The sequence below is a fragment of the Pseudochaenichthys georgianus genome, chromosome 3, assembly GCF_902827115.2.
Source record: "Pseudochaenichthys georgianus chromosome 3, fPseGeo1.2, whole genome shotgun sequence".
NCBI lineage: Eukaryota > Metazoa > Chordata > Actinopteri > Perciformes > Channichthyidae > Pseudochaenichthys > Pseudochaenichthys georgianus.
In genome coordinates this window covers 32327869-32345319 of record NC_047505.1, presented here as the reverse complement: position 1 = coordinate 32345319, position 17451 = coordinate 32327869, and the positions used below count along the sequence as shown (strand labels likewise).

General features: G+C 40.0%; 1 protein-coding gene across 2 annotated transcripts; it reads left to right on the top strand.

Moving 5' to 3' along the window:
- The first annotated feature begins 67 nt into the window (after positions 1-67).
- Positions 68-6623, top strand: ca7 (carbonic anhydrase VII). 2 transcript variants are annotated; one of them, XR_004554001.1, is made up of 8 exons: positions 68-256; positions 871-1068; positions 2763-2881; positions 3114-3209; positions 3356-3418; positions 3530-3685; positions 5371-5687; positions 5894-6623. XR_004554001.1 is itself a non-coding variant. In XM_034106629.1 (7 exons), the coding sequence occupies exons 1-7, from the start codon at positions 220-222 to the stop codon at positions 5488-5490; spliced, it is 789 nt and encodes a 262-aa protein (XP_033962520.1). In that variant the 5' UTR covers positions 68-219; the 3' UTR covers positions 5491-6623. The 2 variants fall into 2 exon arrangements, 1 of the variants encoding a protein (XP_033962520.1); XM_034106629.1 differs by having other exon boundaries at positions 5371-6623.
- The last annotated feature ends 10828 nt before the right edge of the window (positions 6624-17451 follow it).

Here is a 17451-nt window from a genome sequence, read left to right as displayed (position 1 = left end):
GTGTGTGTGTGTGTGCGTGCGTGTGTGCGTGTGTGTGTATGTGGGCGTGAAGGGGCGTGCCAAGAAAGGGATAATTTCCCTTCGCGTTCGGTCCCTATATAAACTTAATCAATAGCTTGTTTGCTTTGCTTGAAATCCGTGTCCGTCCTCCACGTGCGCACCGGAGTGCGGGAGTCACACACCGACAGCTCGCTCAGACCCGAGTCCACTCCAGGCACAATGACAGGGAATCAATGGGGATATGGGAAAGATGACGGTAAGATCTCATATCATCCATGCTCCCTACTGCTTCCCATCCACAGTGGAGGCATGTAACCTACTATTCTACACTAGCCTACATGTAGGCTACTGTTGCGTCGAGTAGCATTGCGTGTTTCTAACGTGGAACACTTACGTTGTTAATGCGAGATTAGCCTCATGCTTAAAGGGATGCCTGCTGCTGTGACCTCCACCAGCTTTACACCCGATTTGCTCTGGGCTCTAGAGTTCATTGCATTGGACCAGTGTAATGTTCAAGACGTATTGTGTTGCAGTGACAGGATGAGATTTGAGATCTGTTTTCCCTTTTGAATACTTTGGTCTTTATTTTATGCAAATCCCCACCAAATCCAAATCCCCACCTATTAGTTGTTGTTTGTAGACAGTCAATTATTGGTTTAACTTAAATGCAATGAGCTGTGTATAATTAGAACTGCAGATTTATATTATTACTATGCTTTAGAAATAATGCCATCCTCTTTTTTGTATAGACCCAGTGAAAACTGTTTATTTTTAAAGTAGCCTTCATATGGTCATCATCCTAGAAATGAAAACTGAAGGTGTAATTGAAGTATTTTCTGTTGATTTCTAATTATCTTCTTTTATATCAAGGACCTTCTGCATGGAACAAAAACTACCCCATTGCTGATGGGGACCGGCAGTCTCCCATAGACATCCTCCCTCATCAAGCTCGACATGACCCCAACCTGGGTCCCATTGTCCTGAACTACGATCGTTGCACCTCCATCAATATTGCCAACAACGGACACTCTGTTGTGGTAGAGTTTGAGGACTCGGATGACCGTTCAGGTGAAATAATTTGGTATTCTTTTAAAAGTTTACATATCATTTAACCCTGAATCTTTTTTTTAATTAAAGAAAGCAGTGTTAAGGTGTTAAAATGTGTGGAATCTTGGTTTAGATGTGGGGGAGAAGAACACAAGCAGAAAGGTGAATTTATATTTCTTTCCTTTTTGAAAACCTTTAATGATTGCGTTGCAATTATTGACAGAGATCACAGTTCAGGTTTTATCTGATCTCTGTTTTCTGCCACCTACAAAGGAAATATGTGCTAAAAGTTTACCCTCAATAAACATAAGTTTAAAAGGAGGGATTGCCTTCATTTTAAGAAAAAGTGCAAACCATGTGAATAACTGACCATAATCAAAGGTTATAAATAAACCCCTGATTATGCTGCAGGGATATGCAGGCAGCAGTTAACTGTATGAGCTTCTGTCTGCTGGACAAGAGATGTAATAACATCTGGTGATCTCAGTGGTTATTATGACCCGATTGGCTTTTATCACTGGGTGGATCCATGTTAACCACCCTGTCATTAGCATGAATGATAAGCACAGAGACGCAGGGCTGTTTGTCTCAGACGGTTTCCACAGAGCAAGCAAGAAGCTATCATCGAAAGTCATTAATGTAAGAGGAGAGGGAAACTAATGCACTTCCTCAGCACTTCTCCACAGTTTGAACAAAGTGCACAAATCCCTTAAACTGGCTGTTGTCAGTTTGCCATGTGTGGCTTGGTCTGGCTGTACACGCATACATTCACACACGACTTGTATTGTGTCAAAAGAACATTTTAATTATATAGATTAGTGGTGCCCAATGCACAATGAAGTTATTAAAGAGTTTAACAACATATCATATTATGATCGAAAAAACATGGCTCTGAATAATGTAATTATAATAAATGCCTTTCTTCCCTCATGTATTAATGTACGTATTACCAAGTTTAGGGCTTACAACATTACTTCCATCTGTAACGACCTGAACATAATTTATTTTTATGTGACAATCTACTGATCGCCTCATATTTCTAGATAAGGATTCTTCAGACCCATTACCATCACATTTGTTTGGTAAGCACATTGCCTTATAGCAGATCAGAGTTCTTTTGGTTATCCTACATCTATACTGTAAGATGTGCCAGATAAGTGTTTTGCTCTTTGTGCCATTTCATGCCTCACTAATCTGACCTGCACTGGTGTGGCCTGTTTGTCAGAAGGATGTCAGCAGCATCACAATGAATAACAGTCAGACTACACTGCTGTACTTCAAACCCAGCAGTGCAAGCCATAGGTTCTAAGACAGTCTTCACTATCCTTCTAATGTGCTAAATATCACTAAGACATACATCTATTCATCCATGGTCCACAATGAATAGCTCAACCAAGCTAAAAGTAGATGTAATGTTTCTTTATTTAGAATAGCACCCTCTATTTGTGTCTCCAACTGAAGCTTGTGCCACTGAGCTCTAATGATGGATTTGTTTGTAAAGCAGGCGGACTCTCTGTTGACGGTGCTCATGTCATGTCTCAGCCTTGAGTTAGAAATTGAATAAATTACTGTAGGTTTTTCCGGGTTAACTCTTCCTGCAGTTGTACCAAGCTGTTTGGATGATGCTGCTCACAGAATACTCTTTCTAAAACCCATGGATAGAAGGATTGTGTGTGTTTTCATTGTTATTTTTGTTTACATGTCATCTTCTACAGTCATCCAGGGAGGCCCTCTTGACAACCCCTACAGGCTGAAACAGTTTCACTTCCACTGGGGTGGAAAGGGCTGCCATGGCTCTGAGCACACTGTTGAAGGAAACAGTTATGCTTCTGAGGTCAGTGTCAGGATACTTCAGAGTGTCGGTGTCTAACACACACAAAGACAGGTTTAGCAAAGGTGTGTCATTAGGTTTATTTGGTAACATCTTATGCTAGAAAATAAAATCTAAATACAGCTTTTCATGCTAAGAAATTCCATGCGACTTGATTTAGTTTTTTTTTTCACAATAAAGGCTGGTTAATGTTTGTTTGTGTCTTTCTTCCTTTCTTCCTGTTTCCCCACTCCAGCTTCATTTAGTGCACTGGAATGCAGTCAAGTTCAAGACGTTTGGAGATGCAGCATCAACTCCTGACGGCCTTGCTGTCCTGGGCATCTTTTTAGAAGTAAGATATTCCTCTTGATTGCAATCACATTTTATGTGAATTTAAGTGTTTGTCAGCTTTGAAATTAACATTTTCTATAGTTAAGAGATCTAAAGATATTTATATTCAAACTCAAAATCCAACCGCAATCTTCTCTGTTACGCAAGACAGGTGACGAACACAGATGGCTTCACATGATAACAGACGCTCTGTACACGGTGAAGTTTAAGGTCAGTAGATTGCAGCTAGGTCTTATTACCTGTAATATTCATGTGGTTAATGCTGCTGTCAGCATTACTGCAGTAATATAAATCTGTTGTCTTTTCATATTCCTGTTTCAGGGCAATGTTACAGATTTCAAAGGTTTCAACCCCAAGTGCCTCCTGCCCAGCAGCCTCCACTACTGGACCTACCTGGGATCCCTGACCACCCCCCCTCTGCACGAGAGCGTCATCTGGATTGTGGTCAAGGAGCCCATGAGAGTGTCTGAAAAGCAGGTGGGTGTGGGTCGCAGAAATGTTCCTTTGACCACAATACATGACAAGCTTCCAACACCTAGAACACTGTTGAGTATTTATTCTCCAACATAATGAAGCACAGCAATAAGTCCAAATCCTGTAGTTGGAAACACCTTGGGCACTAGATCTATGTTTTTGTTTAGTACAACTCGATCTACCACCATCACTGCCTCAAAGGTTATGTTCAACTGTACAATATTTCTGATTGCTTTCAGTCATCTGTTTGAGCAAATGATCTGCACACAAGTAGTATTTACTCTCTGTGTCAGAATCAGAAATCATTTAAAGGGTGAGTATACTAACGTATTAAATAAAAGGGTTGAATTAATGTTTTTAGATTTGTAAGTAACACAGCTTCACATATGTATACCCAGATATTGTATTTTTTTTGTAATTCAGTGAAGCTCAAGCTATTGATGTTTCAGTTGATCAGTCAGTTGTGACATCCATGTTTCCTGGCCTGCATGATGTTAGACCATGCTCTACTAGACTTTAAGTATCCACTGCCTCCATTGTAGTCCCATCAAGGTTAAGCATCACTGGATCAGTATGTTAGGTGTGAGTAATGATGGGGGGATGTGGTGGTAGGGTTTACATCATCTAAAAAAATGTAATGTTTGGCCCACGTACGATGCTATGTTTAGAGGCAACAACATTAGTGAGCATCATTCATGGGGATGCCGTGTTCGGGGTGAACTTGTTTTTATCCACCCCTCTTGGCACTGAGTGGAATCAGAAAATGTAGGTCTGGTAACCCCAGGTTTGACATGTTAAGCTGACCAACAGGATGCCTGCAGCACATGCCCTCCAGGTCCCCATGTGGCGACTGCTGCCAGCCTCTGGATTATGCTCACCCACTTTGATCTTTTCTAGTCCGGTTCCAATTTTTTTTAACTCCAGGACTAAACACAAGTAATCAGGAGTTTAATGGCAGCGGCACCACGGGTGTAGGCATGAGCGATTTGTCTGTAAACCAATGTGTGTCGCATGGCTGGGGGTGAGAAGTAAGCTAGGCAACTAACCTCACAGTCTGTGTCTGCAGGCCTCAAGCCTTTGATCCCCTCCAGCTGATTATCATGATGGATGGATGACTGGATGTGTTCTGGGCTTTAATTGAGAAATGCTTGCAAGCAGACCCAGCAGGGAAAAGTCCTTTTTATAACAGGGTATTATTTTGTTTTTCATTACCCGGTTATTATGGACATGGCGCTAATGGGGAAATAACAAGAGAATTACAGTAAAGTGAAGGTAGATTCACATTTTGGAAGTGAAATTAGCTAGTATTATACAATATATTCCTTGTAAACAAAAGGAACAAAAAGAATACAACAACATTTGATTTACTACTAAATCTTACTAAAAGCATCGCCTGCAGCCAGATCTTAACGTAGCTTCTTACATTTCTGTCATAGAGCTCCAGTGTTTTTCAGAAACGATCAAACACATCAGTGAGTCACACAGCAGCACAATAAGGGTAACAAAGTATTCAGGGAGGGATACATCTATTGTTGGATTTGTTGCAATAACATAAAGAACATCACCGATCTTATTTGCCTAGTTTTTACATTGTCAAGTGTTGATCAAACGTTGTGTACAGAACTTGTTAAACCAATTGATTTCCTTGCAAACATATTAAATATATCTATCTTTCTCTGCCGATGCAGCTGGGCAAGTTTCGAACGCTTGTGTTCACTGGAGAGGAAGAGGATGAGAGGACACGCATGGAAAACAACTTCAGGCCTCCCCAGCTTCTCAAGGGCAGGACTGTGCGTTCCTCCAATTAACCCGTCCAAAGTGGTAGACAACAAAGGCTGTTTTAGACAACAATGAATGCATTAATGTGATTGTACTTTTTTACCTCATGGTAGCTTGACCTGAAGATTTCTGCATTACTTTGTACAGAAAAGTAATTCTGATCACTGCCAGTACATGGAGATGCAGACTCTTCAATGGCAGAGGGAGGAATCCGTTTTTGAATGATGTAAGGAAAGTTAAAGGGATGTTAAGTAGAAATCTAATAATATATTAACTTTTCTAAAACTCTGCAAGTTTGTTATTGACAAAGATGAAATTACTATAAGCGAGACAGTATGTTAATGAAGATTCACAGGTTGGATGTGTACTACCTCCACAGCAAGATGAGCTTTGTTGGGTGCTAGTTACCGTGCCGTGTGTTTCTGTTCGCAGACTGCTATTGCACCTCTCTGCTACCTGCAGATTCACAGCCCTGGCCTCTTAACTGATCCCTGCGTTGATCCAGCCTACTGCTGATGGATTCCCCGTCCTTGTGGACGTAGATCCCTCAGTCCAACAATCTTAACTGGAGGTGGGATTGGATAAACGCAGCATTTGCTCTGTTGACCATGACATCGAGCATGAAAGTCTCAGGTCCTTTTTAAAGCTTAACAGACTGGGTTACACCCCACAGCAGGAGGATTTATTATTTTTAGCGGGCTCTTCAGATTTGACAAAAAGCAGTGTTCACTCTAGTTTCCCATTCACGCAGCTCTAAACAGGAAGCCAATGAATTCAATATTTCAATCAAACTCTGAGATGTTACACTATATTGAACCGCTTGAAGTGTTGCATTGTCTGTTCTGACGTTTCTTCTATGCAGGAGGTGATGCACACTGTCAGCAGCTCATCTCTGAAGCTGCCCTTTTTTCAGAGAAACTCATGTAGAGTCTAGTATGAACTGTAAATGTGTGACAGAAGCCCTGGTGTCTCACTGAGGAGAGTTATGGCAGCTTTGTGTAATGCTGTTCCTTATTTAGATGGGCTTGGATTACACTAATGCAGAGGTATGGCAGGGATAAACCTACAACAAAACGCACATTTGGGGAATGACACCTCAGTTATGATTGTTATGTGTTTGTGTGAAAGACCATTCATTTATGGGTGGTTTGAATATTTTTGTAATGCATTCATTTGTGATGTTTGCTGAATTAAATAATAACATTTCAAAGTGACTTTGTTTAACAGCTATTTTTCATCACATTTAAAGCCAGATTATTAGACTTGACACAATATTAAGAATCTTCCTGCATTTGATCATTTGGGATATTTTGCTTTTGCTTCCAAACAAAAACGGTTGTGTTTTTGATGTTTTATAACGTTCAAAGCAGACATTTGCATTCATTAAATACGGTTGATAGTTTTCCTTCTCACCAAAGAGCATAGTTCATCTTTCTTGTTTAGATCGCTCTAACTGAACCTTGTACCTTCTATCTAAAACAGGTTTTTGGACAGAGGAGACATTCAAGCAAATGTTTAAACTCCCTCTCACTGATCAGAGGCAGCAGTGCTGGTGCTAAGGTAATTAATAACCAGACTGTAGCCTGGAGGAATTAGAGAAGGAACACAGGTTGTGATCAGTCAATTATTTACCAACTGTGTCCATTGAGCCAGTTATATTTGGCCCTTTAAATTCAGCAACGTAAAGTGTTAAATATTAGCCAGTAATCATGTAGCAAATACCTATGGTATAGAGCTGCAATCTTGAGGGAGCCATTACATCCGTTTGGCACTATACATGTGTTTCTGTCTTGGTTATTTAAAAAAGAACAAATGTCCTTAATTATATAAACTAACCAACCCAATAGTGAACAATAGATACATTCATTATCATGTACTTTTAACCTTCCATCTGACAAAGACCATCTTAAAGAAGGTAGAAGAAACATGCCTCTGTTCTCCCAGAGACACATACATAGAGTAATAAAACACAATCTTCTTTAAATTAATATGCTAAGAGGATTGCATTTATTCTAATGAAACTCTTTAAAATAAAGATTGTGTTTTTTTATGCAGGAACTACAGGAAGCATATTATCTGAGAGATGTTTGTCATCCAGTTTTATAATCGACAACATGGAGTATGATTTAAACTTCAGAGTGTAGCTATAGTATTTGTCCAGCAGATGGCGAGGTGAGTTAAGATTCAAGACTTATATTGGGTGTGTAATGTACTTGAATTAAGTTTATCAGACAATTATTTACTGAAATGGTGTATTTAATTCTTCAGATATACAAAGAGCAAGGTCTGTGGTTTGAATTGTGATTGAAAGAAACATACTAATCACTCTGAACCTGATGCACAATGGAATCATTGGTGTTCCTGTAGGTGGCAGCACCTGTCTGTTGTATCACATGCAGTGAGACAAAGGGATTTCATTTAATTACAAATAAACCACGCCTGTACATCTTTTTGAAAACATGTAAATGGCTTCATGTGGATGTATTTAATTGAAAAGGGCTGACTAAAGCAGAAACACATATCTGACATCCAAAGAGACAGCATTTATTTAGCTATCAGTTACACTTGCCCTTGCCTTTGTCTGTCCTCCATGACACTGTGCACGTTTTGTTTGAATCAAGAGGTTGCATTACCCCGTCTGGTTGCATTTCATATAATTGCTGATGGTTGTGGAAAAATGCAGTTCCAGGTTAATGAATAAAGAATTAAAGTGGGTGTGTGTGAAGTATATTTAACACCTATTCTCAAATAATCCTTCCAAAATAGCATCAGGAAGCTTTATTGAGACTGAGAATACCTGAGCATGCACATCATCCTCAGCCACAATCGATGTGCCATGTAATATGATATTACAGTCAGGCCTCAGAAATAGAGTCAGTCACATGTATTTTTAGCATCAGGATATCTACTTGCTTGTTGTAGTGATTTTTCCCAGACACAGCATCATCTGAGCAGCTTCTGAAATACTAACCTTTGGGTCAAGTGACCAGCATGAGGTTTGCTGGCCAGACAGAAGAATAAGCCTAAAGAATGGCTAAATTATTTACAGGTTCAGAACACAGAGAAAAAATACATTTCAGCGTAAAGACTCCGGCATGCGTGTATACAGTCTATCTATGGTATAGGGGGGGGGGTGCGTGTGGCGCAGTGGACTAGTGCGTTGGTGTTTGGATCAGGGGAGCAGGTTCAAACCCCACTGCAGTCAGCATGTCGTTGTGTCCCTGGGCAAGACACTTCACCCCAAATTGCTCCTGTGGGGATTGCCCACAGTATTGATAAAAGCGTCTAACAAGTAGCATGCAATGTAATGTAATAAATACACGCCAAACATGTATTCATACCCATCCATCCATCCATCCATCCATCCATCCATCTTCTCCCGCTTATCCGTGGTCGGGTCGCGGGGGTAGCAGTTCCAGCAGAGAGCCCCAAACTTTCCTTTCCCTGGCCACATCAACCAGCTCTGACTGGGGGATCCCAAGGCGCTCCCAGGCCAGCGAAGAGATATAATCCCTCCACCTGGTCCTAGGTCTACCCCTTGGTCTCTTCCCAGCTGGACGTGCCTGGAACACCTCCATAGGGAGGCGCCCAGGTGGCATCCTAACTAGGTGCCCGAACCACCTCAACTGGCTCCTTTCGACGCGACCCATGCCAAACTCAAATGTTTTACGCATATAAAGTAAAGCTAAAAATAGCATAATGTGCATAATGTTGCAGCTGCTGCAGAAGGAGTTCATTTTAATTCATACTGTTGATTTAATTACACTATAGCAATGCATCATATTTTGTATTTATTATTATTATTTAAAAACGTAATGTATCAAATTAACTTTAGCTAAACCTGTAAAATAAATGTAATATATCTGAGAAAATCTGATGTAGGCCAACAGTATACATGCATACAATGATAACACACTTAATTAGAAATACCTCAACATTGTAGGATAGTACTCAAGTAAATGTGCTTAGTTACACATGAGAGATGGTATTAACAAGACAGGTAGGCATTAACTAGTGATTTACTTTATGGTATGTCTTTAGAGCATAGCCGACACTGATGTCTAAAAGGGAAGTTATCCTGACCTGTAATGCTTTGATTTTGACCCCTAATCTTATGAAGGTGCAATAATAAGTTGATGTACAGCCCCTTTACTTTAAGGGTTATTATCTATATAATTAATATTATTATTTGTTTGAATTTGTTTGAACTGCCACGTGTTCATAGTTTGGTTTATCCAAATCAAACTACTGTATCTAAGCTTCTAATCTCACAGTTTGTATGACGCCACAGACGGAATACCTTCTTCTGTTACAGCAGTAAAGCCATAAATTGATATACTCCACTCCTAAATCCATTTAAGTTTTCCAATATTGTCAAGGACAACGTCTCTCTATCTGGCAATCAGGGGACATATGCTAACGGTGCAGTTGCCATGGATACAAACAGCACATGTAGCGCAACAAAATTGTTTGCCAGCTCCTATCTCCCCTACTTGATCCATCGCCATCACCCTGTCAGAAAATAAAACGCTTCTTTCCCCTAAACACTCTCTGCTGACACGTGTGTGTGTGTGTGTGTGTGTGTGTGTGTGTGTGTGTGTGTGTGTGTGTGTGTGTGTGTGTGTGTGTGTGTCTGTGGTCTGTATTCATTAGTGAGCTTTATTTAGCAGCACGTTATCTATTTCTCAGTGAGCAGGCCTGTGATCTCAAACTTATTACACACACACACACACACACACACACACACACACACACACACACACACACACACACACACACACACACACACACACACACACACACACACACACACACACACACACACACACACACACACACACACACACACACACACACACACACACACACACACACACACACACACACACACACACACACACACACACACACACACACACACACACACACACAGCACCTGTCTGTCATGTACGCTGATGTTTGGCCTTCACCCAGGATCAGGGTTGGGGTTTTTAAGGTTCAACTGTAACAACTTGTTCAACAATATCCAGCTTTTATGGGTTGTGTATATACACCAAACAACATTAAGGTTGTCAGGCAGTGGCCTTGGTTCACAGAGTGGACTGTAAATCAGAGCAGAGGAGACGAGATGAGGTTCCCTCTCTCTGACACTCTGTTGGTGGTCTGTTATGATAATTAAAGAAAACAGAGCGCCGCTGTCATGGGAGAGAGGTCATGATCTGTAATTCTATACTCTACAGTCGACTCATATACCATAAAGCAGGGTCTTTAAGGTTTCAGGCCAAGCTGAAAGAGAGACGGAGCAGGGACCCCCTACTACTGTCCACATGTATATCATTAATTGAATACCTATGCCATAAAGGGTTTGATGTATTTGTATGTATGTATAACACCTCTGGCCTTGGTTTCTTTTTTTTGGTACTTTTCTCTTGCAGTATACCTACTGTAAATGTTGATTCAGACGGTGACACTGTGAGAGACGGACCCAGCCTGACCCCTGTCATCTGATCCTCACAGTCTGGGTTACCCATCATTGGGTCATGACATATTCCGAGAGGGCCACAGACACCTACACGGTCTTCAGGGAACTCGTCTGACTTTACTCAATGACCATTAAAGCCCCTTGAGTCCATCCAAGACCTCACTGTTTGCACATGGTGACTATAGCAACGCTCACAGTCAGCGCTGCATCATCATGGCTCAGTCCACCCCTATTTATTTCATACACGTCTGTTCAAAATCAGTGTCAGACTCATTTGGCTTGCTAACTAGATACTAAAATTACCTTTAGTGGAGTTAAGAATCATAGATTTACAGTCAAAGCTATTTCAGTCAAAGTTGGATGAGAGTAATGGTCACATGTATTGTAATAAACACAATTTCCTAGGAGTGAATTATTAATAGACCAAACCATCTTTTGGGTATTGACATGATCGATTTTAAAGGCATGATTTTTGGCATTTTTTTAATGGTAAACCATCAATATGACACACTGTTTAAACATCATTAAGAAACAACCTACCATTTATTTTGGATGACTGTTGATCATTAAACATCAGGTTTTTTAAATGTGACATAGCCTACTGTGGTGTTTAAGAACTAACCAGACTGAGACTATGCAGCCATGCTAACAGCTCTGTGACGTTGGACTTAGCTAAATGCTAATAGTTGTATGTTGACATGCTCACAGAGATAATGCTAACACACTGATGTTTGGATAACATGATTTAGCAGATTCACCATCTGTGATTGAGAAAGCCTACATTTCTAAATAAGGTTAGCTAACATATAACACATATAGCTGAGACTGAAACGTTGTCAATTTGCTGATATAATAAATCAAAGGATTAGGCAAATTGAAAAGGACATTTTGGAAAAACTGCACATGGGCTGAGACATATTGGTGAATGTAGGCATTCTAAGCATATTTGATCTACGTAATACAATATAATCAACCCGGTATCACGGCAAGACGTGAACATGTGACGATTTACCATGCTGGGAGACGTGAAGATGTCACGATTTCAAACGTGACAGTTACACGGTATTGTTAACCCATGTTAACTAGTGGAGAAATAAACGGAAATACCAACCAAATGCTACTCCGACGTAATGATTTATTTTGTAATAGTCACACTCGATTACGCCGATTTCTTGTTGCCCCAGCTGGTCGACACCTCTTTTAGCAGAAACAAAGGCTCCATTAATGTATTAAATCGATGTTAATCCGTGTGTGTGAATGTGGAATTAACGGACGTGACGTTGTGCGATTGAGTTGCCAGGCAACAGCTTCGGTTCATGTTAATTTACAAACTCTTCAACTACAACCGTAGTTATATTTAAAAACATGTTAGAAGGCCTCACAAAATACTTTAATGCAAATTCAAATGTAAATGTGAAGGAATGTGTGTATAACAAAATACATCGGTTATAAACGAAATCGGAAACAGACGTAGGCAAGATCCTCAGCTCGATGATTGGATGGTTTAGCCGCAATGCATGCTGGGATTTGGTGTTTATGTGATGTGAAATCTGAAAACGTTTTTTAAAAATACAATAATACTTTATTCCGAGTGTGCTTGCTTTTCTCTTTGAAAGTCATCACATAACGGCATTGTAATACACGGTTCGGCTGCATTAAATATTACATATCTGCCGTAATTCTCTATTTATAGAGCCCTGCTGAGAAGACTTCTAGACAAACAGGAGAACTGCCGCCAAAACTGAAGATGTGACGTGGATCATAAATATATAAGCAATTAAACAACATCTTACATTTCTTTTCACACAATACGTCTCCTTGCAGTATCAACACTAATTCGGCTGACTTTTATATTTGATCCAATTGGTAGATAGGCTGTATTTACACCATAACGGTGCACAGCTGATAGAAAGGGACACCTGGTGGTTAAAGCACGTTATTGAATTGTCTTATTTTATTATTAGATATTAATAGGAGGATGTGCAAAACAGACAAACTAATAAGGCTTAATTTAAACATTAAAGAGTACTTTAGGTTAAGGTCTTCTTTTGAATAAGAAAAAAGCTTTAAGAAGAATATGGAGGGATGAAACCCTCTTGAAACCGCAGGTCCTTCCTTCCTGCAGCGGTCAGACTTTACAACCAGCACTGCCCCTAGTAGAACCTCCTACACACACCACAACACAGACTATAACACCCCTTGCTGCTAAATACAAACCAACTTTGTGCAATATGTGCTATATGTGCAATATATATATGCCATTAATAACTGTGTCATTTATACCTGGCCACTAAATCAATATATATATGCCGTTTTGTTTTTTATCTGTATTTTTGAAAATTATGTAACTTTTTATCTTTTTTTTAGCATATTGTTTATTATATTATAACTTAGTACTTTTTTAACACATGTAAGATATGCAACACTAAGCTGTCTGTGGCTCTTTCCTGCTGTAACGCTGCACATTTCCCCTCTGTGGAACTAATAAAGGTATTCTGATTCTTTAATGGTCACACATGCAGAGCACACAGCACACACAGTGACATTTGTATCTACAGATTAATATTAAGCCTGACAAAGTACTTAACATCTAATATATTGCTTTCCTGCAATGTTAGCTATGTTTCAGCACTTATTTGTTTATTATTTGTTTATTATTAAACTGATATTATACATATGTATTATACTCTTATAAGATGTAGCCTATGTAGAAAGTATAAGAAATGTGCAGAATGACAGTTTAATGGTGGAGTACACACACATATTTATAGATGTCAGAGATGGAGTACTCGAGTCCTGGACTCGGACTCGAGTCGGACTTGAGTGCCGATTTTCGGGACTCGTGACTCGACTCGGACTCGCGCACTGATTGACGCGACTCGGACTTGGACTCGTGAATTCTCGCACAGGATGACTTGGACTCGGACTCGGACTCGTGAATTCCCCCCCCCCCCCCACGATGACTCGGACTCGACTCGTACATTGACGCTCCGACTTGGACTCGGACTCGAGCACATTTTCTCTGGAGTCTGATGTCCTCTATCCTGTATGGCGAGTTCACGTACTGGGCCCCGCTATTCCAGTCTAGAGATGTCTACAGACACACCCCGCATCGTGCTGGATGCTTTCACACATTCTGCTTCCACATTGGAAAAGAGCAGCGCAAAATGCTCGTTATGTGGAAACAATATAGAAGAGAAGGCTCCGTAACACATTACTCTAAGGATCGAGTTCAGACATATAGGCTGTCGTGAACACTATCATCAGAGTAACGTGATCTAATCAATAAATAAAGATTCAGCCGATAACGAAAGCACATACTTAACATGCAGAATGACGTCATTTTGCATGCTAAGTAGCCATGTGCTTTCTGGGGATAAATCTTTATCATAAACTGATTTAACCCGTAAAAGTTCCTTCAAAATAAGAGTCCCGATCTTATTACTATCAAAATAAAAGTGCAAAACGAAAACTTTACCATAGGAAAATATTGGCATACAAATATAATCACTTCTCTAAAAGGTAACTCATTTTAAATATAGTTTATTTATATATACTAATAATATTAATATTAGAAATAAGCTTTATATTTGTATAGCACCTATTACAAGAATTGTAGCCAAACTCGCTTCACAGCAGTTCAATAGACAGGATAACAGCAATGTAGAGGAGCAGCTACATTTCAACACATATATCCACGAAGATTAATACATGAAGACTTGTGACTCGGACTTGACTTGGACTCTTCTTAAGTGACTCGGAATTGGACTCGGACTCGAACACAGGTAATGATGACTCGGACTCGACTTGGACACTCCTTGGGTGACTCGGACTTGGACTCGGACTCGACTATGACTCTCCCTTGGTGACTCGGACTTGGACTCGGACTCGAAGAGTGGTGACTCGAGGGTGACTTGGACTCGTGAATTAGTGACTTGACTACAACACTGATAGATGTCTTGTAATGCACTGTTGAGGAACCTGCGACCCAAGTTCTTCATTCATTGCATACAGTAGTTGTGTATAATATGATATGTCAATAAACCTTAGCTTAGAAAATCTTGAAAGGGATATGCAAACTAGTCATTATATACAGTCTTTAATGAACTATTAGTAGAGAATAACGAATAATGAATATACTTTATAGGGATCCTATTAATATCTAATAATAAAATGATAACATGCTTTAACCACTAGGTGTCCCTTTATATCAGCTGTGCACCTTTATGGTGTAAATACAGCCTATCTACCAATTGGATCAAATATAAAAGTCAGCCGAATTAGTGTTGATACTGCAAGGAGACGTATTGTGTGAAAAGAAATGTAAGATGTTGTTTAATTGCTTATATATTTATGATCCACGTCACATCTTCAGTTTTGGCGGCAGTTCTCCTGTTTGTCTAGAAGTCTTCTCAGCAGGGCTCTATAAATAGAGAACTACGGCAGATATGTAATATTTAATGCAGCCGAACCGTGTATTACAATGCCGTTATGTGATGACTTTCAAAGAGAAAAGCAAGCACACTCGGAATAAAGTATTATTGTATTTTTAAAAAACGTTTTCAGATTTCACATCACATAAACACCAAATCCCAGCATACATTGCGGCTAAACCATCCAATCATCGAGCTGAGGATCTTGCCTAGTCTGTTTCCGGTTTCGTTTATGACCGATGTATTTTGTTATACACACATTCCTTCACATTTACATTTGAATTTGCATTAAAGTATTTCGTGAGGCCTTCTAACATGTTTTTAAATATAACTACGGTTGTAGTTGAAGAGTTTGTAAATTAACATGAACCGAAGCTGTTGCCTGGCAACTCAATCGCACAACGTCACGTCCGTTAATTCCACATTCACACACACGGATTAACATCGATTTAATACATTAATGTAGCCTTTGTTTCTGATAAAAGAGGTGTCGACCAGCTGGGGCAACAAGAAAATCGGCGTAATCGAGTGTGACGATTACAAAATAAATCATTACGTCGGAGTAGCATTTGGTTGGTATTTCCGGTTATTTCTCCACTGGTTAACATGGGTTAACAATACCGTGTAACTGTCACGTTTGAAATCGTGACATCTTCACGTCTCCCAGCATGGTAAATCGTCACATGTTCACGTCTTGCCGTGATACCGGGTTGAATATAATAGATGTTAATGATAATTTAACTCAGGTATACAAGATCTTCTTTGTTCTTGCTTTCAGAGTATTCAATTAATTTAAATTCTAGTGAAGCAGTTAAAGTGACCTCGTCCAAAGCTTTATTTAAATTCCATCCCCAGACAGACTAATTAAAAAGAGATCTGATAACTTAATGGGTCTGGCTGGGATAGACCCATGTGATCATCTTTCTGTCTTTGCCCCCTGGATTGTCTCCAAAACATCACAAGCCTTAGATCCATCCCTCATCTGCTATCTGCCACAGCTCCCACAACCAACCACTGCTGACACATTCGAGTCAGAGGGGTCAGTCATGCACCCAGAAGCGTCACAAGTTTCCAAGATCACAATCCCCCAACAAGCCCACTGTGGCAAAAATAGTCCCTGTTAGCCTTTTATAAATCAGAGTGTTTCTATAAAAAGCCTTTGGCTGACCAGAAACCTGGGCTGAAGCCACATCACCCTATCTTTAGCTTTATTTATGTCCCGGTGTTGACAGGGCCACTTGCAAAGCTTTCCAGTCACCGTTCAATAGGTCACATGTGTGCCCGGCCCTCGGCCCAATGTTGTAAAGCAGCATTGAGTGAAAACGGTAATCAGAGGTCCTGCAGTGCGGGCCAGCCTGCATCCCTTACAGAAAAAAACGCCTGACAGCTGCCGAGCTAACGGCTTGATGATTCCTGCCCTCAGATTCTTTCCATCCACTTAGTGTTTATGGAGCTCTCGTCTGATGACCGATAAGCATGTCCACTATTGTGAAATGATGATTATAATTCTGTCACATGGCGAGAAGAACTATTGTTACATACAGGCGGTGTTTTGCTGATATTTTTTAAGCATTGCATTACAAGCAACTCTCCGGCTTTTTGAATTAAGAGCTTCAGTCACACAAACTTTTATTACTCAGCACACAGATTGTCATGGGAATTCAGCACCTCAAAAAAGCAGACGGCATTAGCAGAAAGGTTGTTTTTTTATACAACAAAACAATATATGATTGGATGAATCCAGGATCAATACAGACAAAGATGGAGGACAGAAGCATTTAGGAAGAAAATTACTTGAAGTATTGTGTCATGGTCGTGAAATGTAAGTTTTTCTAGCCTCCTTTTTGTTTTGAATTGGGTGGATGATGGATGTGGAATTTGTTTGGTATTGAGTATAGGCCTTATGTATATGTACGCAAATGATTATGCATGGCATCTGTGGGATGTAGTGTTGAAATGTGAACATGCAAAGGAATATACTGTAATTACTAATTTTACTATTTTACATGTTGCTTTCCTGAAATGTGGGGTCAAAGGAGAATAAACGTCTGAAGAACTCAAGCTTAAAATCTTCG

Bases quoted from the DNA above. Each gene is read 5' to 3' on its own strand.
- ca7 (XM_034106629.1), top strand. From the start codon at position 220: ATGACAGGGAATCAATGGGGATATGGGAAAGATGACG. The intron at 257-870 runs GTAAGATCTCAT...TTTTATATCAAG, and splicing joins GGGATATGGGAAAGATGACG to GACCTTCTGCATGGAACAAA. The intron at 3,210-3,355 runs GTAAGATATTCC...CTGTTACGCAAG, and splicing joins TCCTGGGCATCTTTTTAGAA to ACAGGTGACGAACACAGATG.